Raw genomic sequence first — 27,435 nt, 5'->3', positions numbered from 1 at the left:
TGACGTATCTCGGAGCTCCCGTGGCAAGGCGCAGACACTTGTTCTGCTGGATTTGCATCCGGTTTTTCTGGTGCGCGGAGCACAGCGCGTACCAGGCCGGAGCCGCGTACGTGAGACGCGAGCGGACATAGGTGTTGAAGATCTTCAACTTGGCCCTCAGTGGTAGTCGGGAAGTTAGCACCTGGTACAGCATCGACTTGGCCGCCGCCGCCTGACACACGGCGTGGTTCACCATGTGTATCATGGTCAGGCTGGCGTCGATGGTGCATCCCAGGTAGCGGACTGAGGTCTGCCAACCTATGTCCTGCCCTCGTAATTGGAGTGTCCGCAGCGGGATCCGGATGCCGAACGCTATGGCGGCCGTCTTCCCCACGTTGACGGCCATTCTCCATTTGTCCAGCCATTCCGGGAGCAAATCCAGCAGACGCTGCATGCGGTTGGTGGCGATGATTTGGTGGTAGGACGACGCGAAGTACGCACTGTCATCAGCAAACAGTGATAACAGTACGTCTTCCTCCCCCTCGCGCAGGTGACCGGCGAGGGTAGGGATGTCATCCGTATATAGGGCGTACAGGCTCGGCGATAGACAACTGCCTTGTGGTACTCCGGCGCGTATCGGACGTGGCTGGGACTCTGCGCCCTCTACGGCAATGTGGAATGTTCTGCCCTCCAGGAAGGAAGCCACTAGCCGCACTAGTGCTGGTGGCACGGTGGTGTTCTTCAACAGCTTCGCCAGGAGGCCGGCATGCCACACACGGTCGAAGGCTTTCTCTATGTCGAGGAAGACTCCGACGGTGCAGTGCCCTTTGTTCTTCTCACTGGCGATGAAGTGAAGTCCTCGAGCCAGCTGGAGCGTCGTAGAATGGTTACTGCGAAAGCCGAACTGCTCATTTCGCAGTTGAATGTGGGGAGACAGCCTTCGCAGCAGCAGACGCTCAAACAGCTTGGCGATGTGTGGCAGAAGTGTGATCGGACGGTAGCTTCCTGGGAGACGACGGTCCTTTCCTGGTTTCGGGATGGTGACAACCTTTCCTCGTTTCCATATTTCGGGGAAATGCCCAGTGCGAAGTACTCCGTTGAAGAGTCTCGTGAGAGCTACAAGGGCTCTTCTTGGCAGCTGTTGGATTGCGGCGATCGGAATTCCATCATAACCCGCCGCCTTCCTTTTGGGTAGTTGGAAGACGGCTTTCCTCAGTTCAGACGGGGAGATGAAATAGTCGCCCCGGAGCGGTAGAGGTTGGGTTGTGAGGAACTCTTCAATTTGGTGTTCGATCGCTGCAATGTGCTCGGTTGTTGTAGGGTCTGTGGCCGGTGGGTTCGGATTGAACTGGTGTTCCATATACTCCGCCAGAATTTCCGATCTGTCTTTGGCGGAGTATCTTCGTCTTCCCTCGCTGTCGAGCAGCGGGTAGACGGGTGAGGTCGTTTTGGTAAGCGTCTTGCAGAGATGGTGCAGTGAAGTTTCGGACTCCGACGCCGCGTCGATTTGTTTGTCCCAGTCATCGGCGGCGTGGTTCTCCAAAGCTATCACTATCTTCTCCGCAAGGTGGTTGAGGTTGCGCTTCACTCTCGGGCAGCGAGTTCGCGCCCACAGTTTTCGTAGGGCGCGTTTGTCTTCGAACATGCGCCGAAGCGAGCTCGGCAGCAGGTCTCGACGGCCGGGGTGGCGGAGGGTCGACGTGGCTTCGTCCTTGGCGGTTTTGATGGCCTTCGTCAGGGTTTCCGTAGCTCGGTCGACCTCTAGCGGGGTCGTGAAAGGGCCTGTGAGCTCTAGCTTCGACAGCGCGTCTGCATATCTCTCCCAGTCTGTTGAGGTTCTGGGGGGTCTCGGTATCGTGCAGTCGCGCTGGAGATTGAGCGTGACCATAATTGGTTGGTGTTCCGTGTCGGCGTTATATATGACGTCGACACTGAGCAGGTGGTCAATCCTGTGGTGCAGCACGATGTCCAGTATGTCGGGCTGCCTGTTGGGATCTGTTGGGATGTTGGTCGGCGATGATGGAGCCAACACCCCAAACTGGCGATTCTCGCTGTCTTCCAGTAGCGCCCTTCCAGCCGTATTGATGACGCGCGATCCCCAAGCCGGGTGTTTCGCGTTAAGGTCACCCACGACCAGTGTAGGGCGTTGTGGTTCCAGCAGTGCCTGGACGTCCATGCCGTGGTACTCTTCATTCGGTGGTTTGTAGGCGGCATACAGGTGGAGCTCTTTTTCTCCAATCTGGATCCGTACTCCTTGTGTACGTAGGGATCGGTACGGAGTGTGGTCCAGTTCCTCGTGCACTAAGTCTCTCCTCACCAGAGCCGCCGTGCCTCTATAGGCATTTCCTCTGGGGGAGACTTCGTCGCGACGGTACACGAAGAAGTTGGGGACACGAAGCTCGAAGTTGTTGTGGAGCTTCGTTTCTCCCAGGAGGACGACATGAGCGTCCTGCAACTGGGTGATTGTGATGAGCTCTCTGATACGGCCCTTAATGCCGCCTGGGTTCCAATAGATTACTCTTAGTTGGTGATGTGACGGAGTAAGGCTGCCATTCCTGTCTGAATGGCCGCCACCGGTCCCTGGCCCTGGAGGTATACGGTCAGCCCGGCCATCAGCGCTTCCACTACCACCCGGACTATGGCTGATAGGTCCAGGGTGGGCGTGGCTTCCCCCTGGTTCGTGGGGGGGGCTGATGGTGGGGCTTGAGGTGGAGTCTCGGTTGAGGTTGTTGGTTGTGGCCCCATTCTTGTTCTCCTGTGAGTGGGGCGTTGTGGTTTGGGGGCTGAGGTCGACGCCGCATGTGGTTCGCCAACGCCCTGTGGTCTGGAGGTTGATGGAGCTGGTGGTGTTGTTTCTGCTTCCGTCGTGGGCACTTCACGGTCCGGTTGAGCAGGTCCCTCGGTTTGTTCTGGGACTGGCCGTAAAGGTGGTTCAGCCGGTACTGTAGGTACTTCCGCCGCTTCCGCTTGCGGGTGGGGGGTCGATGCCGCTGCAGGCTCTGTTTGGTGACGACGGCCGCCTCTGCGTCCGCGTCTGCTGCGCGGCGCCTTTCCCCTTTCCGTGGGCGGGTTTGCTGGCGGGATCAGAGTACTAGGTGCAGCCTGGCTGGAAGTTGCCTGCTGCTGTCTTCTGTCGGTAGCGCGCTGGGTCGTAGGTGGTACTTGTTGGGGTACTCGTGCCGGCTGCGGGTCGCGTCTGGCCTGCTGGTGTTGCTGTGCTCCTGGGCGAGGAGGGGGGAGAGTAATACCCCTCTTTCTTGCCTCCTTTTTCAACACCTTGCAAGCCATATCGCTTGCCCGATGTGCCTTCCCGCAGTTCGCGCAGGTGGGCAGTTCGTCCCTTGGCCGGGGACATTCGCTGGCGGCGTGAGGGCCTGCACACCGCACACACTTGATGGGGCGGTGGCAGTTTGTCGATGAATGTCCAAAAATTTGGCATCTGTGGCATTGGGGGGGTTTCTTTCCCCCCCTCCATCCCTCGATGGTTATCTGGGGCATGTTGAGCAGCTCCGTCACCCGATAGAGCCGCTGCATCTCTTCGTTCGGCATGTGTGCCAAGGTGACGAAGTATGTGCACCCGTGCTTTCCTCTTGGTGGTGGTAAAGCACGGGCGGCGTCTGCGGGAAAGCCCAAAGCTTGGAGGCCCCTGACGACGTCTTCGTTCGGGGTCTCATAGGGCAGTCCTCGCACGGCCACCTTCATAGGCCGTTCCTATTATTAAGTTTAATAGCTTCGTTGGTTTAATTTAGTTAGTGGTCGAATTGTTTATCAAAAGGAGGTTATCTTAAAAGCCACCTGTCAATCCAAAACTGTAGTGACAGATTCCTGCTAACACTAAAGTTACTGATGGTGTTTAAAGCAATCATAACCTTGAGACCTTACATTCCATAACTTAATTTGTGCTAGGTCAGGTTTGTGTTTCATTGTTTTAAAAGTTTTTAGAGTAACTCGCGTTACTTTTTATCCCACTGAATTAGGCACATTGTAAAAATGCATTAAGAAACCGCAAAGTCGCACAAAATGGCAGATTTAATGTTCATAATAGCGATATTGCGTAACATGCAATCAAATGAGCAACAGGAACACAACAAAAAAAGACGGTCAACTTCAAATGTTAGTAAGGCTTAATGCTTGAAACGATTCTTCGCGTGCCTAGAGTTTATATGAGTAAGGTTTGTTTTAAGGTAAGGTTTAATTTTTTTTCAAACTGTAGAACTTACTATGTTTTACAATTGTAGAAATATAATTACCGCAATCCTAGGGTGGAGATGACAGATCTATTTTAAATATTGTGAATCAATAAACATTTTTTTAAATTCAATTATTGACTGCCTTGTTGGTTTAGTGGCTAGCCTGGGCGGCTTCGGATCATGAGGTCCTAAATTCGAGTCCTGAGTCGGGCTTTTTCACCCAAGAGCTTCTCTGTAGCAGCTCAGAGCTGAGAATTTGGTAGTTTACATCCCTATGTCTAGACTCTAGGATCATCATCACCATCTGATATTGATGGCAACAGGTCAAATTCGAACACCCTGCCGGCTGAACCGGATTGAGCAGCGCAGTGTGATTAAGATACATTTTTATTATACCTTTTGTAAGAACAAAGGCCTGGTGCTCATGTGGTCCATTCAAAATAAGCTTTTTCATTTTACCTTTTCATGAAGTTTTTTAAAATAATAGCAGACTTCGTCCGCGAAAAATCTATTAGTAAATATTCATTGTAGGTAGGTACGTGACCATCTTTTCCAAAGACCATCTTTATAAAAGACAATTTCAGAAGACCAACTTTATCCCATCATGTGCTGTTTTGTTATACTTATTTCAAAGGGATTAGGCAACGTCTTCGACGAAGGATTCCAAGCGGCTTGAACAACCCATAGTAAGTATTTTAGCCTATTTCAGCCTCTCTCTTCACAGGAGAACGGATATAGAGTTTAGAATCACCACGTTGCACCAATGCGAGTTGGACGGCATCCTAGTCATATTTCAATCGAATTTACAGACCATCATACCTTCCTCATAAAACTCTTTGGTGGAAACCACACGAAAATCCTTTTTGTAGTTTTCCAGTTTATCGTTATCAGATAGACATCTGTCTATATGTACAGACGCGATTGCATTTTTGTTATATGTATTCTGTGCTGGAGGGTAACATCCCAAAGAATTAGTCGATTCTGTTGATTACAACATTGCCTCTATTTGGCAAATGAATGGACTGACTTTGTTTTATTCCACTTTTGGTCTGCGACCTATCCTGCGTACCTTGGAGTCAAAGAGCCCTTTACGTTGTCGGAAACTTCGTAGTTTCATATTTTAGTTTCGAAATTGTTTTGATAGCTAGGTATGTATTTTTTAGTTTACATTTTACAAAGTGGACTATTCATAGCGATATACTGCCACGCTTTGCGGTTTCAAAAATAATTAAGATACAGAGCTATGACGTCAAATATTCTTAACACCGATGAAATTGTACATAAATACCTTATGTAACATATTGTTTTATTAAACCTTCTATTTCAAGTACACTTTTACAATTATACATATGCAACTAAATACAGTAATATTTAAATTACTAGTAGGTAACTAACCTAACCTGAACATAATATAAAAATAAAATAAAAGGAAATATAAAATTATATCTACAGACTTAGGCGTCGTAGAATTCATACGAATCGATGATGTATGTGTACTATTATAAAACCTTATGTAACTAAATATTTCTTCCGCAACATTACTTAAAGTTAGGGACATATTCAGTTTTCAGGCATGGCATTTACCATCTGGCACTGCATCGGGTTAGGTTTCCATTCCTATGTCATTGACAACCCTAGAACTTGTAAGAAGCGATTTGCCTTTTGGTTTCTTGTAGGTGCGCATGACTCGGGTATGGAACTCTCTCCCGACGTCCGTGTTTCCTAATTCTTACTACCATGGGCATCTATATGATATGAGTGAATAGGCATCTTCTAGGCAAGCGCGTTCCACCTTAGGCCACATCTACACTTACCGTCAGGTGAATTGGTGGTCAAGCGCGAGTCTATTTTATTTCTTACTAGCCGAAGCCTAGTGGACTTCGTCCGCGTGGATTTCAGTTTTTCACAATTCCCGCGGGAGCAATGAACTTTTCCGGGATAAAAAGATTAACCAAATCTCAAGCTTATGTGATTAACCAAAGTAAAATCTATTTCCATTCCAAATTTCAGCTGAATCACAAATTTCAACACACACTTACACTCGAACTTTCGCCTTTATAATATTAGTATGATGAAGTATGATAAAAAACCGAATCCTGCCAAAAGACGACCTTTACGTCACCTAAAATAACATAAGAAACAATATAATTTATATAAATAATATAAGAAACCTAAAATACCATAAGAAACTATTTAATAAAGCCTCAATAGTTCAACGGTAAGAGCGGTTGGACTCATAACCGAGGCGTGGTGGTTCGATCCCCGCCCTGTTGGACTATTGTCGTACCCACTCCTAGCACAGTCCCCTCAAACTAGTCAGTCTCGACTAGTTGGAGGGGAATTAGAATATTGGTCATATTTTAATAATAATATAGCAAATATTATTAAAAAAAAAGTTTGTCTGAGTCAAAAATCAAACACACCACAGATCCTCGAAATAAAATAACGACTGCACAATGGCCGTTACATATTTCAAAATCTTACACATCATACAATTAAATTTTATTTCTATGTACGGATTATATTCTAAGTACCTATCATTCGCCTTGAAGAATATTTTACCGAATCACGATCAGCACTTACTAACTTTGTTTTCACAACGTTAGGTATAAAGCAGATAGGTATCTATAATAATATTGAAATCGTTCAAATAATTTCCACTATTACAATGCATTAAATTTTTGAAACTGCTGATTGTTATCGACAAAGAAGACGATGCAATAACATTAAAAGATCTTTAAGTAATTAATATTAATCTTCTAATGATTGAGAAGGTTATCATTTTATGAATGGTACGAAAGATTTACTTAAACATATTCATTGGTAATTGTCAAGGTCGGTTAAAAAACGACGTTAAAATCTATTAAGTTTTGTTGATATGACGGTGGTTTATTCAGCTACACATTATAGTGTCCTTTACACATTATAGTGTTTTTCAGATAGCATGGGTACGGTGACAGTTCGTTTCGCTTTTGAAAGTTTGCCGCGTTTCACGATAATAGTACGTATTATGAACGTCATAAGGCTACTGTCACCTACTCATCCTATCTGAAAAACACTTTAAAATCATAAATTTCTTCTACTTCTCTATTCTGATAATGGGAACACGTGCGTAAACAGATCAAACATATTCAAGAGCATAATATATAGCGATTCAAACGATGCGAAATCACCGATGACCTCGAAGTCTCGTAAGTAGCTCGAAATTAAGTTCTGGATATGCTTCGAGTACCTTAAATACGGTTATTACTCAATTTGAGCACTATTCTTCTGTTTAAACTTGAAATCGTATAATTATGTATTACATCTCACTCTCAGTGTGGACATTGCGTTAAAATGCGAAACGTTGCGTTGTGCTGAACGCTGTAGACTGTAGCACAAATGATGAGGTAATTGTCTGCCACTAAGTTTACCAGATCACGTTTTGATATTCTCATACGCATTGACAGCTAGGGCTGGTATTTTTATAGATATCTAACTGTGATATTATTCCAAACTAAACATTAGTTTAGTTGAATGCTGTGATAACCAAGTGGACATGACCTCTGCCTCCGCTTCCGGAGTTATCGAATCCGGTCCCAGAGGCGTCTTTACCTATAGTGCAAGAGGGCGTTGCAACCGGGCGCCGCGATCATAGGGCCGAGGGCCACTCGCCGAGCGGGTTATGATGGCGAGCCCGGGTATAACCTACGTAACCTCACGTAAAAAATACTCCGGTTTGCATACCTACACATTGCATGACATCTAGAGCTCTTCTTCAATAAATGGGTCTAGTTTGGTTGCTACACCGACAGTTTATGTTAACTTCAAGTGCTGTTTGCACATATTCCATTTGAACAGTGCTCAGCACGCTTAGGTACTAGAAGATGCTAGGGTGATAATTGCACCCGGGCGTTACATGAACTAGAGACGCCTCTGTCCGATCCGGTGCATGCATCTCCAACTTTTCAGTTATGTGCACAAATAAAAATATCATGTGTCTTAAACGGTGAAGGAAAAACATCGTGAGGAATCCTGCATACCTGAGAATTTTCTTAATTTTCTACGTGAAGTGTGCCAATCTGCATTACATATGCCAACATAACATACTCTTAATTATAATAATTGTGCCTCTGAGTATATTTTGAAAACGTAGTTAAAAAATTTGTTGCGTGGCACAAACACAAATAACATTTAACTATCCATTCGATTTATTAAAATCCTATGTAAGAGGATCAACCGTAGAATCTTAGACCTTTCGAATTTTATTACGGCCTTTTAACTGTGGAGCTGTTCTACCCTTTGACTTGATCCGGCCGTGTCGTAATATTCGTTCTTAGTGGATCTCTACTACTATAAACTACTTCTCTGCCAAATTTCATCTTTGTACGTCAAAGGGTTTTCGAGATTTCGTGGTGAAAAAAAAAATTGGCCCATAGGTAAGTATCAGCCCTACAGAGTAGAGTATAGATTATGATTAGGTAGTGGTGCATAGGTACTCACTACTCATACTTACCTACATCCGTTCGATCGATGTCGGTTATTGGGAAATTGTTTTCTACAGAGTGTTACTTTAGGAGCTGATACAATAAACAAATAATACTTGCTCAGTACTCAGTTGACGATTTTACGTAACTAAATAATATTGACAACAATGATGTTAAATACTGTTAGATGTGTTACTAGCGTATGAAAAATGAGGCGCTCAAAAGAGGAAATTTATAGTAAACTAAATGTTAGTTGTGGTCAACAACGAACATTATTTAATCAAATAAAACCTAAATATCATCTACAATGTCGAGTTGTGTGTTCAGGAAGTGTAAAAACTATATATACATACATAAATATATAATAGATTTAAAGACAATTGTGCATGTGTGTGCTCAGTATTGTAGCCTATTACGGATCACTTTTTGCGGTGATTTTGTAGGGACGTAATCTATCTATAGTATAAAATTTTCATTGATTGACACATTATGAAACAGTTTAACGGTTAAGTACCTATAGGTATTTTTATTGTAAATTAAATCTGAAGCGAAAAAAGTATAAGAAGGCCTAACAATTTGTCTATGTCGATTTCCATTAAAAATGTTCATGACAAATATTGTATTGGGATAAATATTTATTCATAAGTGAACAAAAAGACAACTACTCCTCGTTTGAATTTATAATAATTTATCTGTAAGTATTTTGATTAGTATAAAAATAAATAGACAAAAAAAATTCAAACGACATTTTTTTTGTTTGAACAAAATGAGCGACTTTCATGCAGTTTTTGTAAGTACGGTCTACCTTACATTAAGTTTCGCTTAATGTCGTAGAAGGCTTTGTTTTATTAGATGTAAGGAAATATAGTTCGAAAAAAATGTTACGCGGTCCTAGAGAATCCGTGCAAAGTCGCGGATATCCGCTAGTATATATTAAAAAAGGAAAAAGTTTTTTTTTACATTTAAATCTGCCTCAAAGTTCGTATAACCTCCGCTACGGCTCAATGAATTTCAATGAAAATTTGTATTAGATCAGCACATTTACCGAAGAAGGTTACAAACGTTTAAAAATAAAACATGGCATCAAAACCTTGGATGAACCCGAGCCAGTTGTTTGTGAAACGTAAGTCATAATTATTATAGTGTTTACTTGCCTTTCTGACCTTCTCCGAATATTAAATAATCAACGCCATTCGTTTGCAACGAAATCTAAAACACCCACTTACTTTAAATAAGCCTAGCCATGGATAACGGTGGTAACTATTTCCATTTATAATTTACTATTTATCTATAATCTTTTCTAAGTCTTCTTTATCAGCAGGTTCAAAAAGAAAATTTGAAAAAATAATTTTTGGAGTTCCTTCCCTACATGCAAAGTGAGAATGAATTTTTTATCGTATATCCTCTATTGTGGGGTATCGTTGTCGGTATGTATGTGCATTACATAAGGGATTAAAGTGCTAACTACCCTACACTGCGCGTGGCACGACACACACTTAGCCGGCAGTTTATTAGTTTTTTCTAAAAATTCTATTATTTTGTAATCGCTTAGCAAACATTGGAAAAATAATATAAATCAATGCCACTATAGGTATAATTGCCTCAAAACATGATATAGAGGTCGTAAAGCATATTGATGATTTAATAATTTTGCCTCTCGACTGTTAACCGTACATTATTTAACCAAGGTAAGAGGTCTGCGGTGATGCAACTGCCGCGATGATAGGAACAGATTCGGATGTGGATCAAGATGTGTACGCCACTCGATGACATACAACTGCTTTGTGCGCATGACTTGTATTGTCTCTGGTATTTTTATGCACTCGGTACGTGAAGGCATTTTTGCAAATCTAAGGTTAAAGCTTTTATGGGAGTAAACACAAAAGGCAATCAAAGAAGTTCATATACTTTTGATTCGAACTTCTTGATATACATTTTACAATTGATTACAGCATTTTTCAAGTTGATTTTCCGTGAGTAGCTTCATCTTGATGAGATGCTCAATTTTTATATTTACGAAAATTTTTGATTCTGGTAGCTAACTGGGTTACCAGGTAATGAAATTTTCTGAGTGTCGGAACGAGATAATGTACCACACAATTTGTAGCTGTTAAGTTGTATAACTATTAATTAAGCAACAGTTAAGAACCATTTTATAGAGAGTTAATTCCATAGAGCTACAAATTCCTCTTGGGCGCTATGGTGGTAACTCGTTATTTAGATATTGCTATTTAAATAAACAAATATACTTACACAATACACACATCAATACTTATGATTTAGTCCCAAAGTAGGTACCTATTATGATATACTATACATATAAATACATCCAGGCACTGGAAAACATCCTTGCTTATCACGCCAATATTTTCTAGTAGGGGGAATCGAACCCACGGCTGGATGCAGAAAGGAGGGTCAATACCCACTACGCTACGCGGCCATATAATTTATCAGCACGTTTCGAAAAATAGGAGCTTACACGCAAGAAACAAGTATAAAGGAATTGGATAGAAGCAGGCGTTACTTTGCGGAAATTCATCATGAATAGATATTTTTTTTAGTTTGCTATCATCCGCGAAAATCCGACGAACCCATGCAACAACGTCACCCAGGTCCGACCAAATACTATTGCACGTTGTAGAGTCACAACTCCTGAGAATGCTTCGATTTCGGGATGAAAAGTACGTAGAGATGTTTGACGGCCTCCGTGGCGCACTGGTATGCGCGGTGGATTTACAAAACGGAGGTCCTGGGTTCGATCCCCGAAGATTTTCTTAATTGGTCCAGGTCTGGCTGGTGGGCTTCGGCCGTGGCTAGTTACCGACAAAGACGTACCGCCAAGCGATTTAGCGTTCCGGTACGATGTCGTGTAGAAACCGAAAAGGGGTGTGGATTTTCATCCTCCTCCTTACAAGTTAGCCCGCTTCCATCTTAGACTGCATCATCACTTACCATCAGGTGAGATTGTAGTCAAGAGCTAACTTGTTAAGAATAAAAAAAAGAGAGTATTTTGTCGGACCTGGATAACGTTGTGGCGTGGGTTCGTCGTCTTTTCGCGGATGATATTAAAATAAATAATTTTTTATCTTTTTACAAAGGAATTGGTTTTTTAAAAGTTTAAAAAGGGCATTCAAGCGGACGAAGTCGTGGGCGTCCGCTAGTATTTCTATAAGTTTTAGGATTAGTGTCGATTGCCTATGAGAGGCGACAATGATGTAGTAGGCACTAGGCAAGTACCAGTACCAAAGGTGCGCGCCCTGAATATTTACTGCGAATGTGACTAACCGGCCAAGATGTACAAACTTTACCTGTGCCGACGGGTCACGGATAGATTGAGATAAATTTATTGCAAAATATCTATGTTCCATCTATCTAGGTAGATAGATATAACGTAATAGCGGTATTTATTGATATTGATACAGGTTACAGATACCTCGCTGGTTTAGTGGTTAACGTGTGCGGCTGTGGATCTTTGGGTCCAGGATTCGAATCCTATGGGTCAATGAAAATTTCGAGTTAAGTAGGTTTATAAGTTTTAAGTTTTTTTAAGTAGGTAATAAGTTTTTTGTTGTTGCACCCCCGTGAAACTGAGAGCAAGTAATTCTTTTTTTCAAGATTATTTGCTATTTTTTTCAAATATGACAAATATTGGAAAAGGCTGTGTTAGGACTGGGTACGACGATAGCCCAGCGAGCGGGGATCGAACCACAACCTCTCGTTTATAATATAAGTCCACCCACTTTACTATTGAGCTATTGAGGCTTCAAAAGTCAATTAATAGTCGCAATCCCATCAGTCACAATCATTAACATCTGATAGTGATCGTCAGTGGGGAGTATAAAGCTTTTAGCTAGAAGCACTGTACGTACGGGCTGTAGGAAATGTAAAATTTCTTATTAATTACAGCTCATTTGCTTGCATCTATGAAGTGCACGCCATTGGTGATCGTTAGAGTTAAACGTTATCATGTTATAGTCTAAGGTCTGTATTAGAAACGAACTTCACCCATCTGTTTAATTTTGTGCAGGAATACTACAGACCCCACTCCGGAAAGTGTAGTGTCGGTCGACCCCCCACTATTTTTTTTTATTATTTACAAGATAGTCCTTGACTACTATCTAATTATGGTAAGTAATGATGTAATCTAAGATAGAAGCGGGCTAACTTGTTAGGAGGAGGATAAAAATCCACACCCCTTTCGGTTTCTACACGACATCGTACTGGAACGCTAAAACGCTTGGCAGTACGTCTTTGCCGGTAGGGTGGTAACTAGCCAGACCTAGACCAATTAAGAAAACCTCAATCGGCCCGGCTGGGGATCGAACCGAAGACCTTCGTCTTGTAAATCCACCGCGCATACCACTGCGCCTCGGAGTGTTGTCTAGTTTATTACTACTTACGTATTAGCTAGGATAAGCTTTAGGCAATGTTATAATTTTAGCCTATTCTAAGAGTCAGTCCAGAGCGATGTCGCAAGTTAGAAGGTGGTTATTTTGACGAGGGGAAAGGACTGTCGGTCGGTTACAACAGTGGGTATCGTATTAGGTTGCGTTAATTCAATACGAAACGCTCTTATTTTGTCTTGTTGAGCCACTCAAATTATAATGACAAATTAGACAAATGTAAGTTCCCAAGGGGCTATTTAAGTTACTTGGTATTATGACGGTGTAACTATGTAGGTAGGTATATGTAATTAATGTATACTTTATTTTAAAGAGATAAAGTTTGTGATGTATATTGAGTAGTGTGTGGATCTACTAAGTCGATTTTGATAATTCTTTAACCAATAGAAAGCCACATTATTTGCGGGTGTTATAGGGTGTTATATCTCCGGTTACAAGTCGGAGCAACCTGTATAATATGTGACAGTTATCCTTTTCGCTTACACACCCTGACTTGTTAAATTTAAGTTGTTTCTTCGTGTATGCTAGCGTTTGGTTATTATATTTTAAGTTATTTTAGTGTACCTTTTATGTTTTATGTGTTTTACATGTATATTGTTTGCGAGCTCAGAGTGCTGACGACGAATGCCGGTGTGCGGAAAAATTCAATCAGAGTTTATGTCACACCGTTAAGTTACATATGGAAATGATGAAAAATTAATATTTATATGTATTTAAATAAATAAAATAAATAAGCATAAAGTATATGTAAGTGTTACCATACTATAATATTTTTTTAAATATATTAATCTGATGTATTTTATAGAGCCTGAGCATAGTGGGGATGACAAATGACAATAATACAGTAGGCGGATATTGAACCCAGGACCTCTGGGCCTCGAGTACGGTTGTTAACCGTGGAGTTAGTAGGTAGATAAAACGCTATACGATAGAAGTAGAGCATCATTATTCTTCTTCGTCGTTACTCTTGACTTGAGTGGTCGTGTTCTTAGTCGCCATTTAAGGATGGTGGCAAGCTTTACGATCCGTTTGTTTATCCAACACTTTATTTTTAAAAGTCGGAGGATTTAAAAGACGGAGGTTCTGGGTTCGATCCTCGGCTGGGCCGATTGAGGTTTTCTTAATTGGTCCAGGTCGGGCTGGTGGGAGGCTTCGACCGTGGCTAGTTGCCCTACCGGCAAAGACGTACCGCCAAGCCATTTAGCGTTCCGGTACGATAGGTATCTATCGTGTAGAAACCGAAAGGGGTGTGGATTTTCACCCTCCCCCTAACAAGTTAGCCCACTTCCAACTTAGATTGCATCATCGCTTACCATCAGGTGAGATTGCAGTCAAGGGCTAACTTGTAAAGAAAAAAAATTGAATTTTTTTTCATTTTTTCTTCATTTCGAACTTCATGTAGTAGCACCCTTTTTGAATATGACGGCAGAATATCACAAGTTAGATATAGCCGACATATGTTTACTACTTAAAACAACCGATTGCATTATTAACACTGAATAATAATGATACAATCGCGTTGTGATGACCAGTGACCTACCTCTCACTTGTGGTTTGAGAAATCATTTTTAAACATTTCGATAATTACTCATATGTACCTACCTATATGTTCTAATCTAACTATAGTTATCTACCCGTGACATTGAGCAGAAAAGAGATCCGAGAATAATGGATTTAGGAAAAAAAAGTAGCCAATGTGTGTGTGTGTAATTCCATTCCAAATTGTTTCAGTAGTTTTGGCATGAAAGAGCAACAAACATCCATACAAACATTTGCGTTTATAATAGTAGTGGGTTTATATTGTATTGTGACAATTTAAAGGTTGTTCGATCAGCTGGTACTAATAAAAACCTCAGACCCGAACTCTTCCTTATCCTACTAATATTATAAACGCGAAAGTTTGTATGGATGTTTGGATGTTTGTTACTCTTTAATGCCGCTACTACTACAGCGATTTGGCTGAAATTTGGAATGGAAATAGATTTTACTCTGTATTAACACATAGGCTACTTTTTATCCCGAAAAAATTCATGGTTTCCCGAGATTTGCGAAACTGATGATTTTCGCTGGCGTCCGCTAGTCAACAATATTCATAGATTTAAGAGTCGGTACAAGTTATAATTCTATGACAATAATATTATAAAGACGAAAGATTTTTTGTTCGTTTGTAAGTTTGTAGCGAACATACTCTGAAACGATTTAGTATAAATACTTAGTATTTATATCTGAATATAAAGGCTGTTTATGTGTTTTGTACATACTATGAAACGAATACTTTAGCAATTCATGGATTCACCGTGCGGGCCCAGCGCGTGGCAGAGAGAAAAACACTGAGCAGAGTCGTGAACTTGTGACCAATGGGAGTAGGGTTAAGGAATTCCTTGACAATCAATTAACACTCCCCTTCCTTCTACGCTCGTGTTGTTCTCCCTGCCTACCCAAATTTATCAATCTGCAATTTAATACGTAAAAAAATGAAAATTATTAAAAAACATTGTTTTATTTCATATTATAAACTCTACATTCATATCTACACAATTATTCATTATAAAAAAGCCATAGACAACACTATTTTTTCTTCTTTTTCTCAGCGCGAGCTCCTCCCATGTCTTCCAACTGTTGTTGCAAGTCGATCAGCTCGTTGTCCGGCACGTAGCGGATTTCCTCGTGGTCAGGCGTGTGTTCGTGCACATTGAGCGTACACCCCTCGGGCAGTAGTGCGCGCGACACTCGCAGCAACGTACCGAGGGCCCACGCGGGGACATCACTTACCTAAAATGATTAATGAATAAATAATTGGAGTTGGGCGAGCGCAGAAGTATCGCCTGATGTGACCCGAAGGCTGAAATAAAGACAGACGGAACGACTCTCCGGAGCGGAACGGAACGGAGAGGGTGTATGGTTGGTGGATGGTTTTCCTTCACCGTTTGAGACAAGTGATATTTAATTTCTTAAAATGCACACAACTGAAAAGATGGAGGTGCATGCCCCGGACCAGATTCGAACACACACCCATCGGCATCAGAGGCAAAGGTCATATCCACTGAGCTATTACGGCTTTCAAAATGATTAATGAATAAATAATAAAATAGCATCGTAATTAAAAACGAAAGTACACAGGTTTATCCAATGACGCTAAGATGCGACCATCGATTAATCTCGTGAAGAGAAATAGACAAAATCCAACCAATGGCAGGACAACCAGAAATATCGCTATCTCTTACATTGCGTTGGTGCGAGAGGGAGTGAGATTACTCCAATGCCAATAGTTTTGTCTATTTTTGTCTTCACTGAGAGTCAAAGGGAGAGCAGTATTTACGATTTTGCTGCCATTGGTCGACATTGGTCTTTCTCTCTTCTCGAGATATGTTATGCGTACCACAGACCTACTTGCTTCCCTTCTTATAAAATAGCGTATTTTAGCTTTAAAACTACCATCTTACTCATAAACTGCTCTAATGCAAATTACAGGTTTAAGGCATTAAGCCATATAAAAAGTACACAGTCTAGAAGCTAGGACTCAATACCCAAAGGTCATGGATCCCTGCTTATTTTCAGACAAACTGTTTACAGTTTTATATCAAATTTCACCCGCGTGATGCACGTTCCCGTAGGAATACTGGGATAATATATAGTCTATAGACAAGGAAAGAAACCTTTAATATTGAACTATATTATGTGTGCTGTAGCATGGTGCAAGTGACAGTCGCCATATGACATTCATAATCCGTACTATTATTGTGAATCGCACATAACTTTCAAGAGTGAAACGAACTGTCACCTGCACTATGCTACAGTACACGAACTGTAAGTGACCACATACATGTGCCACATTTACTTGATAAAACTCAACTCAATTTACCTGAACATTCCTTTCATAGACATTTAAATGATATTCAGACTCTACTGCTGTGCTTGCAGGTTTGTAGCGGTGAACTTTTAACTGTTGAGCTGGTGTAGCCCAGCTGTAATCATATGGAAAGCATAAATTATCAATACAACACATTACACACCACCAAAATATAGAACAACTACCCAACACCCCATTATTTCACCTGTGTAGTTCCTGTTCCCATGTAGCTTATGCCATTTAGAAATAATGTGGCTTTCTAGAGGTAAATACTTTTTTTAAATCACTTAAGTAGATCCAGAGATTACCCCCAACAATACCACAAACTTTACCTCAATATAATATTAGTATAGATTACAACTTCAATCTCAAATAATACTTAAATGTTTTATATATTCAAATTGGGATACATACCATTCTTCAACCTGTATTCCCATTATTTCAGCATATCTATGTATTTCTTTTTGGCAAGATTCAAGCACAGTGAAATCATATCCCTTTAGTTGAAAATTCAAACAGTCATAAACAGGCTCATCTGGTTCCATACTCTGCAATGAAAACATTAATCATCTGAGCAAACATTCAAACTCTGCCAGTCCTGTGCCAGAGTTTATCAAGTTAACATAACTTCCAGCTTTATGCTTATTAATTTTGAACTTCTTGTATAATATTTGTAGTTTTTTTAAAGATTATGTGCCATGTTTTATATTTGACCAATATTTCCATTCCTCTCCAATTACTTGAAGATGACTGTGTTTAGAGAGGCGGACTTGGATTGAACCACCACCTCTCTGTGAGTCTGGGCCCTTTACCGAGGATATATCGAGGCTCGCTTCACTTCATTAGAAATCAGCTATTTATCTAAGAAACAAAGGTCCTGGGTTTAAAACTTTGGCATCTCCCTTATCACTCTTCTCCTCCCCATGCGGAGCGATATTGAAGCCTAACCCTTATTGTATCTAGGCTACAAAACTCCTCTTCTAAGGAGGGTAGGTCCTGTCATGGTCTATTCAAATATGCTGGTGATGATGCCCAAGAAACATACTTACAATAAGATAGTCTGGCTCATATAGATCACTTTTGAGCCGTTTTTGTTGACACAATGGAGCACAACACTTCCGTGAAATGGTACTACTTCTAATTATACTGTTTAATTTAACCTGTAATTTAAAAGGAGTTAATGATACTGTAATCAGAAGAATTTATTTAAACAGAATTCACGACGGAATTATACTCACTATATTATTTAATTTCTTTATTCCAAACATTTTGTAAGTTGAGATTTCAGATAGAATATTTATTTTTCTATAAATGTTTTTGTATAAAATATGATTTGGATGTCTTCAAATCAAAGGTGAAAGAGTTAAAAGCTTTTTAAATTCAATTAGATATTCACTTCACTTATTTGAATGTTTTCTGTGTTTGCTTGTTTTATTTAATTCCAGTGATAGATAGAAATTAGAAATAAAAATTATGATTTCATTTTATTTCTGCTGTACACCTCAAATTCAAAAACCGGAGACGTCAATTGTCAAAGTCAAAAACATAAGTTATCGTTAAGTTTGACATGACATTTTGATGATTTGACAACAATCAATACATCAATTTCAGAGATTATACACAGCGCTGCCAATACCTATTTTCCTAATTCCCCAAAATTTCAAATGAAACTTCCCAATTTCGGGAAAGAAAATATTCCAATTTCCCATTTGTAGAAATAATAAAAACCCTGTGGTACCTTGACGATCCGTGATAGCCCAGTGGATATGACCACTACCTCCGATTCCGGAGGGTGAGGGTACGGTCCGAAATTATAAATCACGTGTCTCAAACGGTGAAGGAAAACATCGTGAGGAAACCTGCACACCAGAGAATTTTGTCTGCCAATCCACACTGGGCCAGCGTGGAGGACTATTGGCTTAAACTCTCTCATTTTGAGAGGAGACTCGAGCTCAGCAGTGAGCCGAATATGGGTTGATAACGACCTTGACGATCAGACCTTGCGTTGTGGTTCACAGATAATTCTAGCGAACTTATTACAAATTCACAAAAGATATATTGGTCTTGAACTGAACATTAGTAAAATATACGAGTTATTATAACTTACATTAATTATTATGTCTTGGAAAGTTTTTCATTTTTCAAATTACATTTGTAAAAATTGGTGTGTGTATCTACCAGAAAAATACTAAAAATAATGTCAATCAAGGTTTTATAAAATTCTACCCATTCTACCCATCAAGGGTTATAAGTGGTTCAAGTTTTTTTATTATAAAAGTTTTGAGTTATATGTAAAATGGCTAGCGGACTATTTGTTATTTATAAAATATTTGAAAATATTTATATATATACGGGAATGAAATAGAGGTAGAAAATTCACATCGATTTTCACGCGTACGAAGTCGCGGGCGTCCGCTAGTTAACCATAAAATCGCTTTATTGTCCATGAATTTTTCTTCTGATCTGTCGTCGACTGTACTCTCCTAAAATCTCTGTAGTTTATGGTCATTAGTCAATCAAATGAAAGGTTACTTCAAAAATAAGAATACGAAGAAATCATAAAATTTTGAGTACTGATATAGTGTTTTACTGTTAAATAAATGGTGTATCGTTAAACTTTTGTTGAAATAAAGAGGATGGCTTCTACGGGCAGTACACCTTTTCCTAAATGGCAGCTAGCCATCTTACTCGGTGCTCCATTGGCTATCGGTTTAGGTTACCTTTATCTGAGAAATAGATTAGAGGATCCCGAAAAGAAAAAGGCAGCAGAATTGAAAGCAAAGACTACGATCTCCTTAGACAACGAAGACAATGTGAAAGCTGCGGAAAGCGCTATAGACCGTGCCATGAAACTGAAGGGAGCCGGAAACCGAGCATTCCACGCAGGTGAATACGATAAAGCTATTTCTCTGTACAATGAAGCTATCGAGGCATGCCCGCCCGATCGTTCCGTTGACTTGGCTACTTTTTATCAGAACCGGTCGGCTTGCTACGAAAAACGGGAAATGTGGGAGCAGGTAAAAGAAGACTGTACTTTTGCACTTAAACTCAACGAAAAATATGTCAAAGCGTTTCTGCGGCGGTCTCGAGCAGCTGAAAAGAGTGGCGACCTTGTTCTCGCTCTAGAAGATGTTACATCTGCTTGTATTCTTGAGAGATTCCAAGTGCAAAGTTCTCTGGTAAACGCTGATCGTATTCTTAAAGCTCTCGGAAGACAACACGCCCGCGAAGCACTTTCCAAAAGACAGCCAGTGATGCCATCTAAACATTTTATTAAAACTTATTTCTCTGCTTTCTCTGAAGATCCTATTACAAAACTATATGTGGATGAAAAAGATAACAGTGGCTTTGCTAATGCAAAGCGTGCTCTGGATGCCCAAAACTATGAATCAGTAGTTGATTTATGTACTGAAGAATTAAACACAGAAGGAAAGTACAAATATGAAGCCTTACTGTTAAGAGCAACATTCTATCTGCTTTTGGGAAGACATGACGAGGCACAAGCTGATCTTGCGAGGTTAATTGACAGTGATGCACCTACTAAAATTAGAGTCAATGCCCTTATAAAAAGGGCTTCTCTATACACTCAACTAGAAAACACTGAACGCTGTTTAGAAGACTTTGCAAATGCTGCAAAGTTGGATGCAAACAACTCTGATATCTATCATCACCGTGGTCAAGTGTATCTTCTGTTGGAAAGAATGGACGAGGCGACTGCAGAGTTTGCCAAGGCCGTTGAACTTAATCCTGATTTCTCCATTGCTTACATTCAAAAATGTTATGCAGATTACAGACATGCACAATTGCACAAGAATATTGGAGCTTTAACCCAAGTTAGGGCTGACTTTGAGCGTGCCCTAGAGAGATTCCCGAGGTGTGCTGAAGTCTATATTCTCTATGCTCAAGTATTGTCAGATCAACAAGAGTGGGGTCGCGCCGAGGCTTTGTTTGAGTCTGCTTTAGCTGTTGACCCAAATAATGCCACATTATACGTACACAAGGGACTTGTTCAGTTGCAAAAGAGCACAGACTTTGATAAAGCTGTCAAATTAATTAACAAAGCTATTGAGATTGATGACAAATGTGACTTTGCATACGAGACATTGGGAACTATTGAAGTACAAAGGTAAGGAACTTTTATCATTCATCTTCCTTAATTATAACTAAAATTTGGAGAATTTCAGATTGACCTTGTAATTTTGACTATGTAAGCTAAGAAGATAAAGGTTATCAATTTTATATGACTTGTTTATCTTTGGTATTGTTCACTATCTTGTTTATATTCTATCACTACCAATATGTGAAAAGATTATTTCACAGATTTCATTCAAGTATAACTCAGGATGTAACAATTATAAAATTTTTGTAGATCAAGAAATTAGTATAGTTTACAATATATCTGAAAATATTTGTTTTCTGTACTGAATGAATAATGAATGTAAGGTCTAACATCTTACTCAAATGTTTTCTTATGTTTAGCTGCCTAACGGTAACATAACATGCATTTCTGCAATTAATGAACAAAAAATGATTGTAAATAAGTATAATTTACGTTTTTATCAATTTGTTCAAATTTATGTAATTATGAACTAACTTTTCATACTGGAATAAAGTTGTTCAAAAATTAAAACATATGTGTAATATGTATTTATTTATAATTTTTCAGAGGCAATCTACGAAGGTCCTTAGAACTATTTGAAAAGGCTATTGCATTGGCTAAGACAGAACAAGAGATGACACACTTGTTCTCCTTGAAAGATGCTGCAGCAGCCCAGTTAAAGGTATCAGAGCGCTGGGGATTAGATTGGACTGTCAGTTAGACTATATCCAGGTCTTGTTTAACATGCACAACGAGAAACAATCCAGTATGGTTCTGAGACGTCCAAGTAGCTTGGCAATATTGAATGCTATTTATCTATTTAAATTACTCGTCATGTTTTACATACTATTATATTTTATTAACTGGAATCATTTGACTGTGAAAACTGTGTAAGGGTAAAAATATTTTAGAAAATATCTGTGGTATAATGTGTGAATTAGATGACTTTGGTTAGTATCACTACTTAATATTGGAATAAAATCTCGTTGTATATTGTGCTGTAGCCATTAAACATCCAATGCCGTCAACTCGTCGCCCATTCTCTATGCTTTTCCGTAACAATATTAGTCACATATAATGTGACTTAAGTTCAATGCATGTGGCATACATTTATACATTGTTACACAACTGTATATATTTACGATATATTGTTTGAAAGGAGTTTCAATGTGTTATTACATGTACAAACTTGTAACTGTCTTCATTCTTGAAGTATTTGGAAATATACTCAATAAAATTCCATTTAAGCAATTGGCCTATAATGAATATATGTAAATATTTTTTCCTTTATTAATATTAAAAAACGTAGGTTCATATTCATATACATAAAATGCACTGTTATTTAAAAATGTTTCTCTTCTGTGCTATTTGCTCAGATTTTAAATTTGCACATCAAGTACTTTAGTTACCAACTTTTTGCACTTGTAAGATAACTTGTAAATCACAGGCATTTCCAAATCAAACTTAAAAAAATTAAAGAACTTCACATTGAAGTTCTTTAATTTTTTTAATAAAATTGCTAGGATTAGTATGTGGCATTTAAATTGTAGATTAGTTAGTTTAAAAGTTAGGTTGGAACTCACAAGTTTTGGGTCATATAAATATATTATATGTATTATTAAAATAATAAAAGTCACCAGGAATTTTGTTTTTTTTTTTATTGGATTATATTTAATAATTTATGTTTAAATAAACAAATTTAATGCATTCAAAATATTGTTTCAATATTGGTGGAATGTGATTGAAATGTTTTGATTGAAATTTGAGATGATTTTGATAACAACTTGTTAAAATCTTTCACAAGTTTAAAATATGCATTAAATTTATTGGTTAGTCAATATCACACATTGTACTTTGTTGTGGAATTGAATATTTATAGATAATATTGCTTTAAAATAATATCACATTTTTAGCCTATTTTGTAAATTATTAGTTAAAAATTGTTTGTATGCAATACTAGCAATCAAAGTAGGTATATAATATAATCTATATAAATATTTATTTGAAAAATAATAGACATGGTGAGATTTCTTTATAAAATCCTGCATTTAATTCTATCTTTTTACAATATTTTATAAAGCATGCTGTACTTTAATCAAAGAATTCTATGGACACTAAACCAGGATTTTTCTTATATTCGTGGGAAAGTAAACCTGAGTTTTGTAAATGAAAGGGAGATATAATTATTTTACTTTACTAAAACTTATCAGGCAATTTCTTAAGTGTTAACTAAAATTTATCAGGCAATTCTTAAGTGTTAACTAAAATTTATCAGGCAATTTCTTAAGTGTTAACTAAAATTTATCAGGCAATTTCTTAAGTGTTAACTAAAATTTATCAGGCAATTTCTTAAGTGTTAACTAAAATTTATCAGGCAATTTCTTAAGTGTACCTGGGCCCGTAGCCATGTAGCATCGATTCTCTTTCTACAGTCGCAAAATCAAAATATAATGTATTGGAATGACATTCAGTATCAACAAGTCACATGATCAAGTTAGCGATCGGATCTACCGAGCCACATGCCTACAGGCCCTGCCGGCCAATTCACTAACTTTGACGTATATTAGCTACCTATTATAATTAACATCAATAAGAACCGCATTTTTCGTTTTCCGTAAAGCCCATTATTAGCAAGTTAAAATGACAATATCAACTGGGCAAGGGTTGTACACAAGTAATTACCCACTAAATCTTATTTTTTATATACAATCTCTATGTTGATCAGTTAGCGTTAAATACGAAATCACGTGACTTAAGAATTACTAACTATAGCTAGGTAGTTGGTAAATTTCGCGTATATTCATTACATACGTCAAAGTTAGTGAATTGGTCAGCTGGTTTGTGTCTTTTTCTTTTTCTATAATACTAGGGCTCAAACAAGTATTTTCAAGTTAAAGAAGTATGTAGTAGTAACATGAAAGTCTTTGATATAAAAAACAAATACATACCTACATATATTTTTTTTCATTAAAGACAGTTGCTCTGTTTTAAGTTACATTTTTGCTTTTGATGAAACTGACATCGCATTAAATTTTCATTTAATACCACTATTTGCATAAAGACCTAATGGTTTTTTCGTGGTGTTCATAAATTAAACATAAGCAAATATCGGTATTTCAAACATTGCATACTTTGGAGGTTTGACCTCAAGGTCCAGCCTCAATAGTACTACAATGTGATACGTCTAGAGTTCAATCTAATTAAAACTAAAAAATCTAAACTATTGGCTAGGATTTCAGTGGATGGGAAAGGACTATTAAAAAACCTCCGAGTTACAAAAACCGCGCCTTATATAATAATCAGTTTTAAAAACGCCAAAATTTAATTTTGATTTTAATATAATAATAAATGTGTGCAATATATTCAACAATTGGAAGTAGGTATCAGGGTTAGTGTGATTAAAAAGTGCAAGAATTGCTTAATTCTATTGTTTATTAACAGTAACAAGACTATGAAAATCTTAATAGTCCCTGTCTATCCATTTTGATGACACGACTGTGTCCGGTTTGTTATGTACATTGTCCATGTATGTACGTAATGGTTGTATTTGGAATAGGTAGTGTGTAAGTAGTTCACTGCCGTGTTATATCTTATTAATTTACAATGGGCGTGTTCAATATCTGATGCTCTATTTAATTTCTAACTTTAGTCTATATAATAATTTTCAACTTAAGACCGCCACATATTTTTCCTTGTACGAATTTTTTTAATTTTGATTATTTAGTCACTGGAAGGCAAACCGCATAATTTAGTGCGCGGTGTGGTATGCAGGGTAACGATAGAGGGAAGGGAGCGATCGGCAAAACGGACGCCTGACAAGGAATAATTGACAATACTTCTGTTGCCTCGTTGCTGCTTTATACCCTCAATTAATCAACAGCAAAGCGGTCGGACTCATCACCGAGGGGTGGTTGTTCGATCCCCGCCCCGTTGGACTATAGTCTTACTCTTACCCACTCCTAATACAGTCTTTCCCGACTAGTTGGAGGGGAATTGGGAAATTGGTCATATTCAAAAGATATGGCAAATATTCTTAAAAAGAACTCGTACCCTCTGTTGTCATATTCCTGCACCTCTGCACCTGATACATGGTGTATAAATACGCGAGTGATAGGTATCAAACGGCCTAGTGGCAATTTGATACTGTTACTATCGCGTTAACGTAAACAGGTATTTCTAAGGAATTGAAACAGCGCCATCTAGTGGCACTACTGCACAACTGTTTCAATTCCATATAAATTTGCGTTTACGTCAACGCGATAGTAACAGTATGAAAGTATTGAAAACTCCCACTACACACAGTGAAGAAAGTACCGTACCGAGTGCGCCAAAGGACGATTTTATTGCAATAGACTTATTTTACTGATCTCACTGGTATTTTCAATAACTTTACAAACTATGCGTTGCGCGCAGCTCCAGATCAATTTTATCACAATTTTTTTCATTTTTTTACAGCTATTACAATATTTAGCGTAACGTGTTGACATTTTTTTTTGTTGTACAAAACTTTTTTTTAAATGATTATTTCTTGCCTCTGAAATGATATAAATTATATTTAACGTTTTATTTTACTAGTATAGCAATGTGGATTTATTTTTACGAATACCATGGCCATATCCTTTCTATAATAAAATAAACGAGTAAAATAGTTAACTATCAGTGTATTCTAGTTATTTTTAAATTAATTTATATGTATTGAGAAACCAACTCTTACAACATATAAGATTCTAAAAAAATGTTAATTCATCTTTTGGGTCCAAGTTTGATAAAGTAATAAAGATCTCAAAATTGTTACTCGCTTTAATGTGAAAAGCATTAGCGCCTCATAAGAATTAATGTATTTGAAGGTACTGAACCTAAATACTGTATCAAAGCTGTATATGCGAACTATTTAATTTATAGGCAAACTGCATAACTGAGTCCATCTCCGGTTATGTGGCATTGGCGTATCTAGGATTATTTCATAGGGTGGGCTTAACCCCCGCCATCAAGTCTATTATATTAGAAGTATTATAGAATTCCATGTCGATAGCCCACAATTCTAAAGTGGGCACAAGTCCATTCTAGGGTGGGCACGGGCAATACGCCCCTACCCTTCCCCCCTCCCCCTATATACGCCTATGTTCTGAGGACCGGAGAGCGAAAGAGTTACGCGTAGCAACGCGCACGCAAAGCGTCTAGTAAACAAAGCGTCTGCTTCTCGTTCCTCTTTCGCAGTTAACTGACGTCATATATCCCACGCGGTCGAAGACTCATTATGTGGTTTATATCGGCTCATAAACTAAATTATGATGATAAAGTGCACGTCTTGAGTGACAGCGTATCCGCGGCGCACGAAACAACCATTAGGGTTCCGTACGTACGTAGTACAAAAACGGAACCCTTATAAAATCACTCGTGCACATTTTAATGTCTGTCTGTTTTTTAAGTTCTGGCCCTGAGTGCGAGCGGGTTGACGTTTCTTGCGATGGTCGTATTGTGCGTCATGGACTCAACTCGCCTACAACTACAGAAGCAACGTGGTGAAAATCCTTCAGGCACGTTTGGATAAACGGGGCACTGTAACCCCGTGGTGTGAATGTGAATTCTAACAAAGATTTTTTACTATTAGATATGTCACTAGCGCGTCGAAATTGAGGCGAATAAAAGCGCCTAATTGTCTTAATTTCATTTAGTCGCACATTAAACAACGAATGTTATTTAAACAAATAATACCTAAATATTGTCTACAATGTCAAGTTGTGTGTACATAAAGTGTAAAAACTATATATTATACATAAATATATAATGTAAGTAAACACAAAATTGTGCATGTGTGCGCTGTGTGGAGCAGTTAAATTCGGATCACTATTTATAGAGATGTAGGCACGTAACATATCTAATAGTATAAAACATCGTTGTTTTCTAAGCTATGCTGATTGGGTCTCCTATCTGCATTAATTCCTTTGAGGCTGAGGCATCAGCGTAGCGATGGGTTGATCGGTGTGGCGCAGAGCAATTGCTCTTATGAGAGTTATAAATTGTATGCTATATCAGAGCCGTATTGTACGATCAGTATAAATGTTTTCCTTACATGTTATCTCGGAAACATTAGATTGGATGGCTTTTGGACCGCGGTATGAATGCTGCCTGAAATTATTAGTTAGATTGTGAATTTAGATTTATAGATGGCAGATATATGGTTCTACAAAAAAAATTGTTACCTCACCGATAGTGAATAGTTATCAATTTATGAAAACTAAAAATACAATGTGAAAAACATACATAAATTATCTTTTATTTAAATACCTTTGTTTAAATACCTTTAATCGTTTATTACCGATGCTTACGTAATTTTTCAACATCTATACCTACTTATAATAAATCTGTAGACAGATCAATTTTGTACATGAAATATATTTCCAAAATAACTATCAGGGGGTGATTAGTGATCGATACTGATGCCAAA

At 38.8% G+C, this 27,435-nt stretch overlaps 3 protein-coding genes across 3 annotated transcripts in view; 1 reads left to right on the top strand and 2 right to left on the bottom strand.

Annotated features, from left to right (window-relative positions):
* Positions 1–27,435, bottom strand: part of LOC112055090 (uncharacterized) — a 55,001-nt gene that overhangs the window by 8,636 nt on the left and 18,930 nt on the right. The window lies entirely within an intron of this gene.
* Positions 15,520–18,422, bottom strand: LOC112055103 (uncharacterized). The gene is made up of 5 exons (XM_024095101.2): positions 18,127–18,422; positions 17,938–18,048; positions 17,303–17,436; positions 16,901–17,003; positions 15,520–15,810 (listed from the first exon to the last, which is right to left on the bottom strand). The coding sequence occupies exons 1-5, from the start codon at positions 18,154–18,156 to the stop codon at positions 15,607–15,609; spliced, it is 582 nt and encodes a 193-aa protein (XP_023950869.1). The 5' UTR covers positions 18,157–18,422; the 3' UTR covers positions 15,520–15,606.
* On the top strand, positions 19,377–27,256 carry LOC112055102 (mitochondrial import receptor subunit TOM70). Its single transcript, XM_024095100.2, has 2 exons — positions 19,377–21,014; positions 21,555–27,256. The coding sequence occupies exons 1-2, from the start codon at positions 19,525–19,527 to the stop codon at positions 21,706–21,708; spliced, it is 1,644 nt and encodes a 547-aa protein (XP_023950868.1). The 5' UTR covers positions 19,377–19,524; the 3' UTR covers positions 21,709–27,256.

The sequence above is a fragment of the Bicyclus anynana genome, chromosome 9 (assembly GCF_947172395.1).
Source record: "Bicyclus anynana chromosome 9, ilBicAnyn1.1, whole genome shotgun sequence".
Taxonomy (NCBI): domain Eukaryota; kingdom Metazoa; phylum Arthropoda; class Insecta; order Lepidoptera; family Nymphalidae; genus Bicyclus; species Bicyclus anynana.
This window is presented reverse-complemented; position numbering and strand designations above follow the sequence as displayed.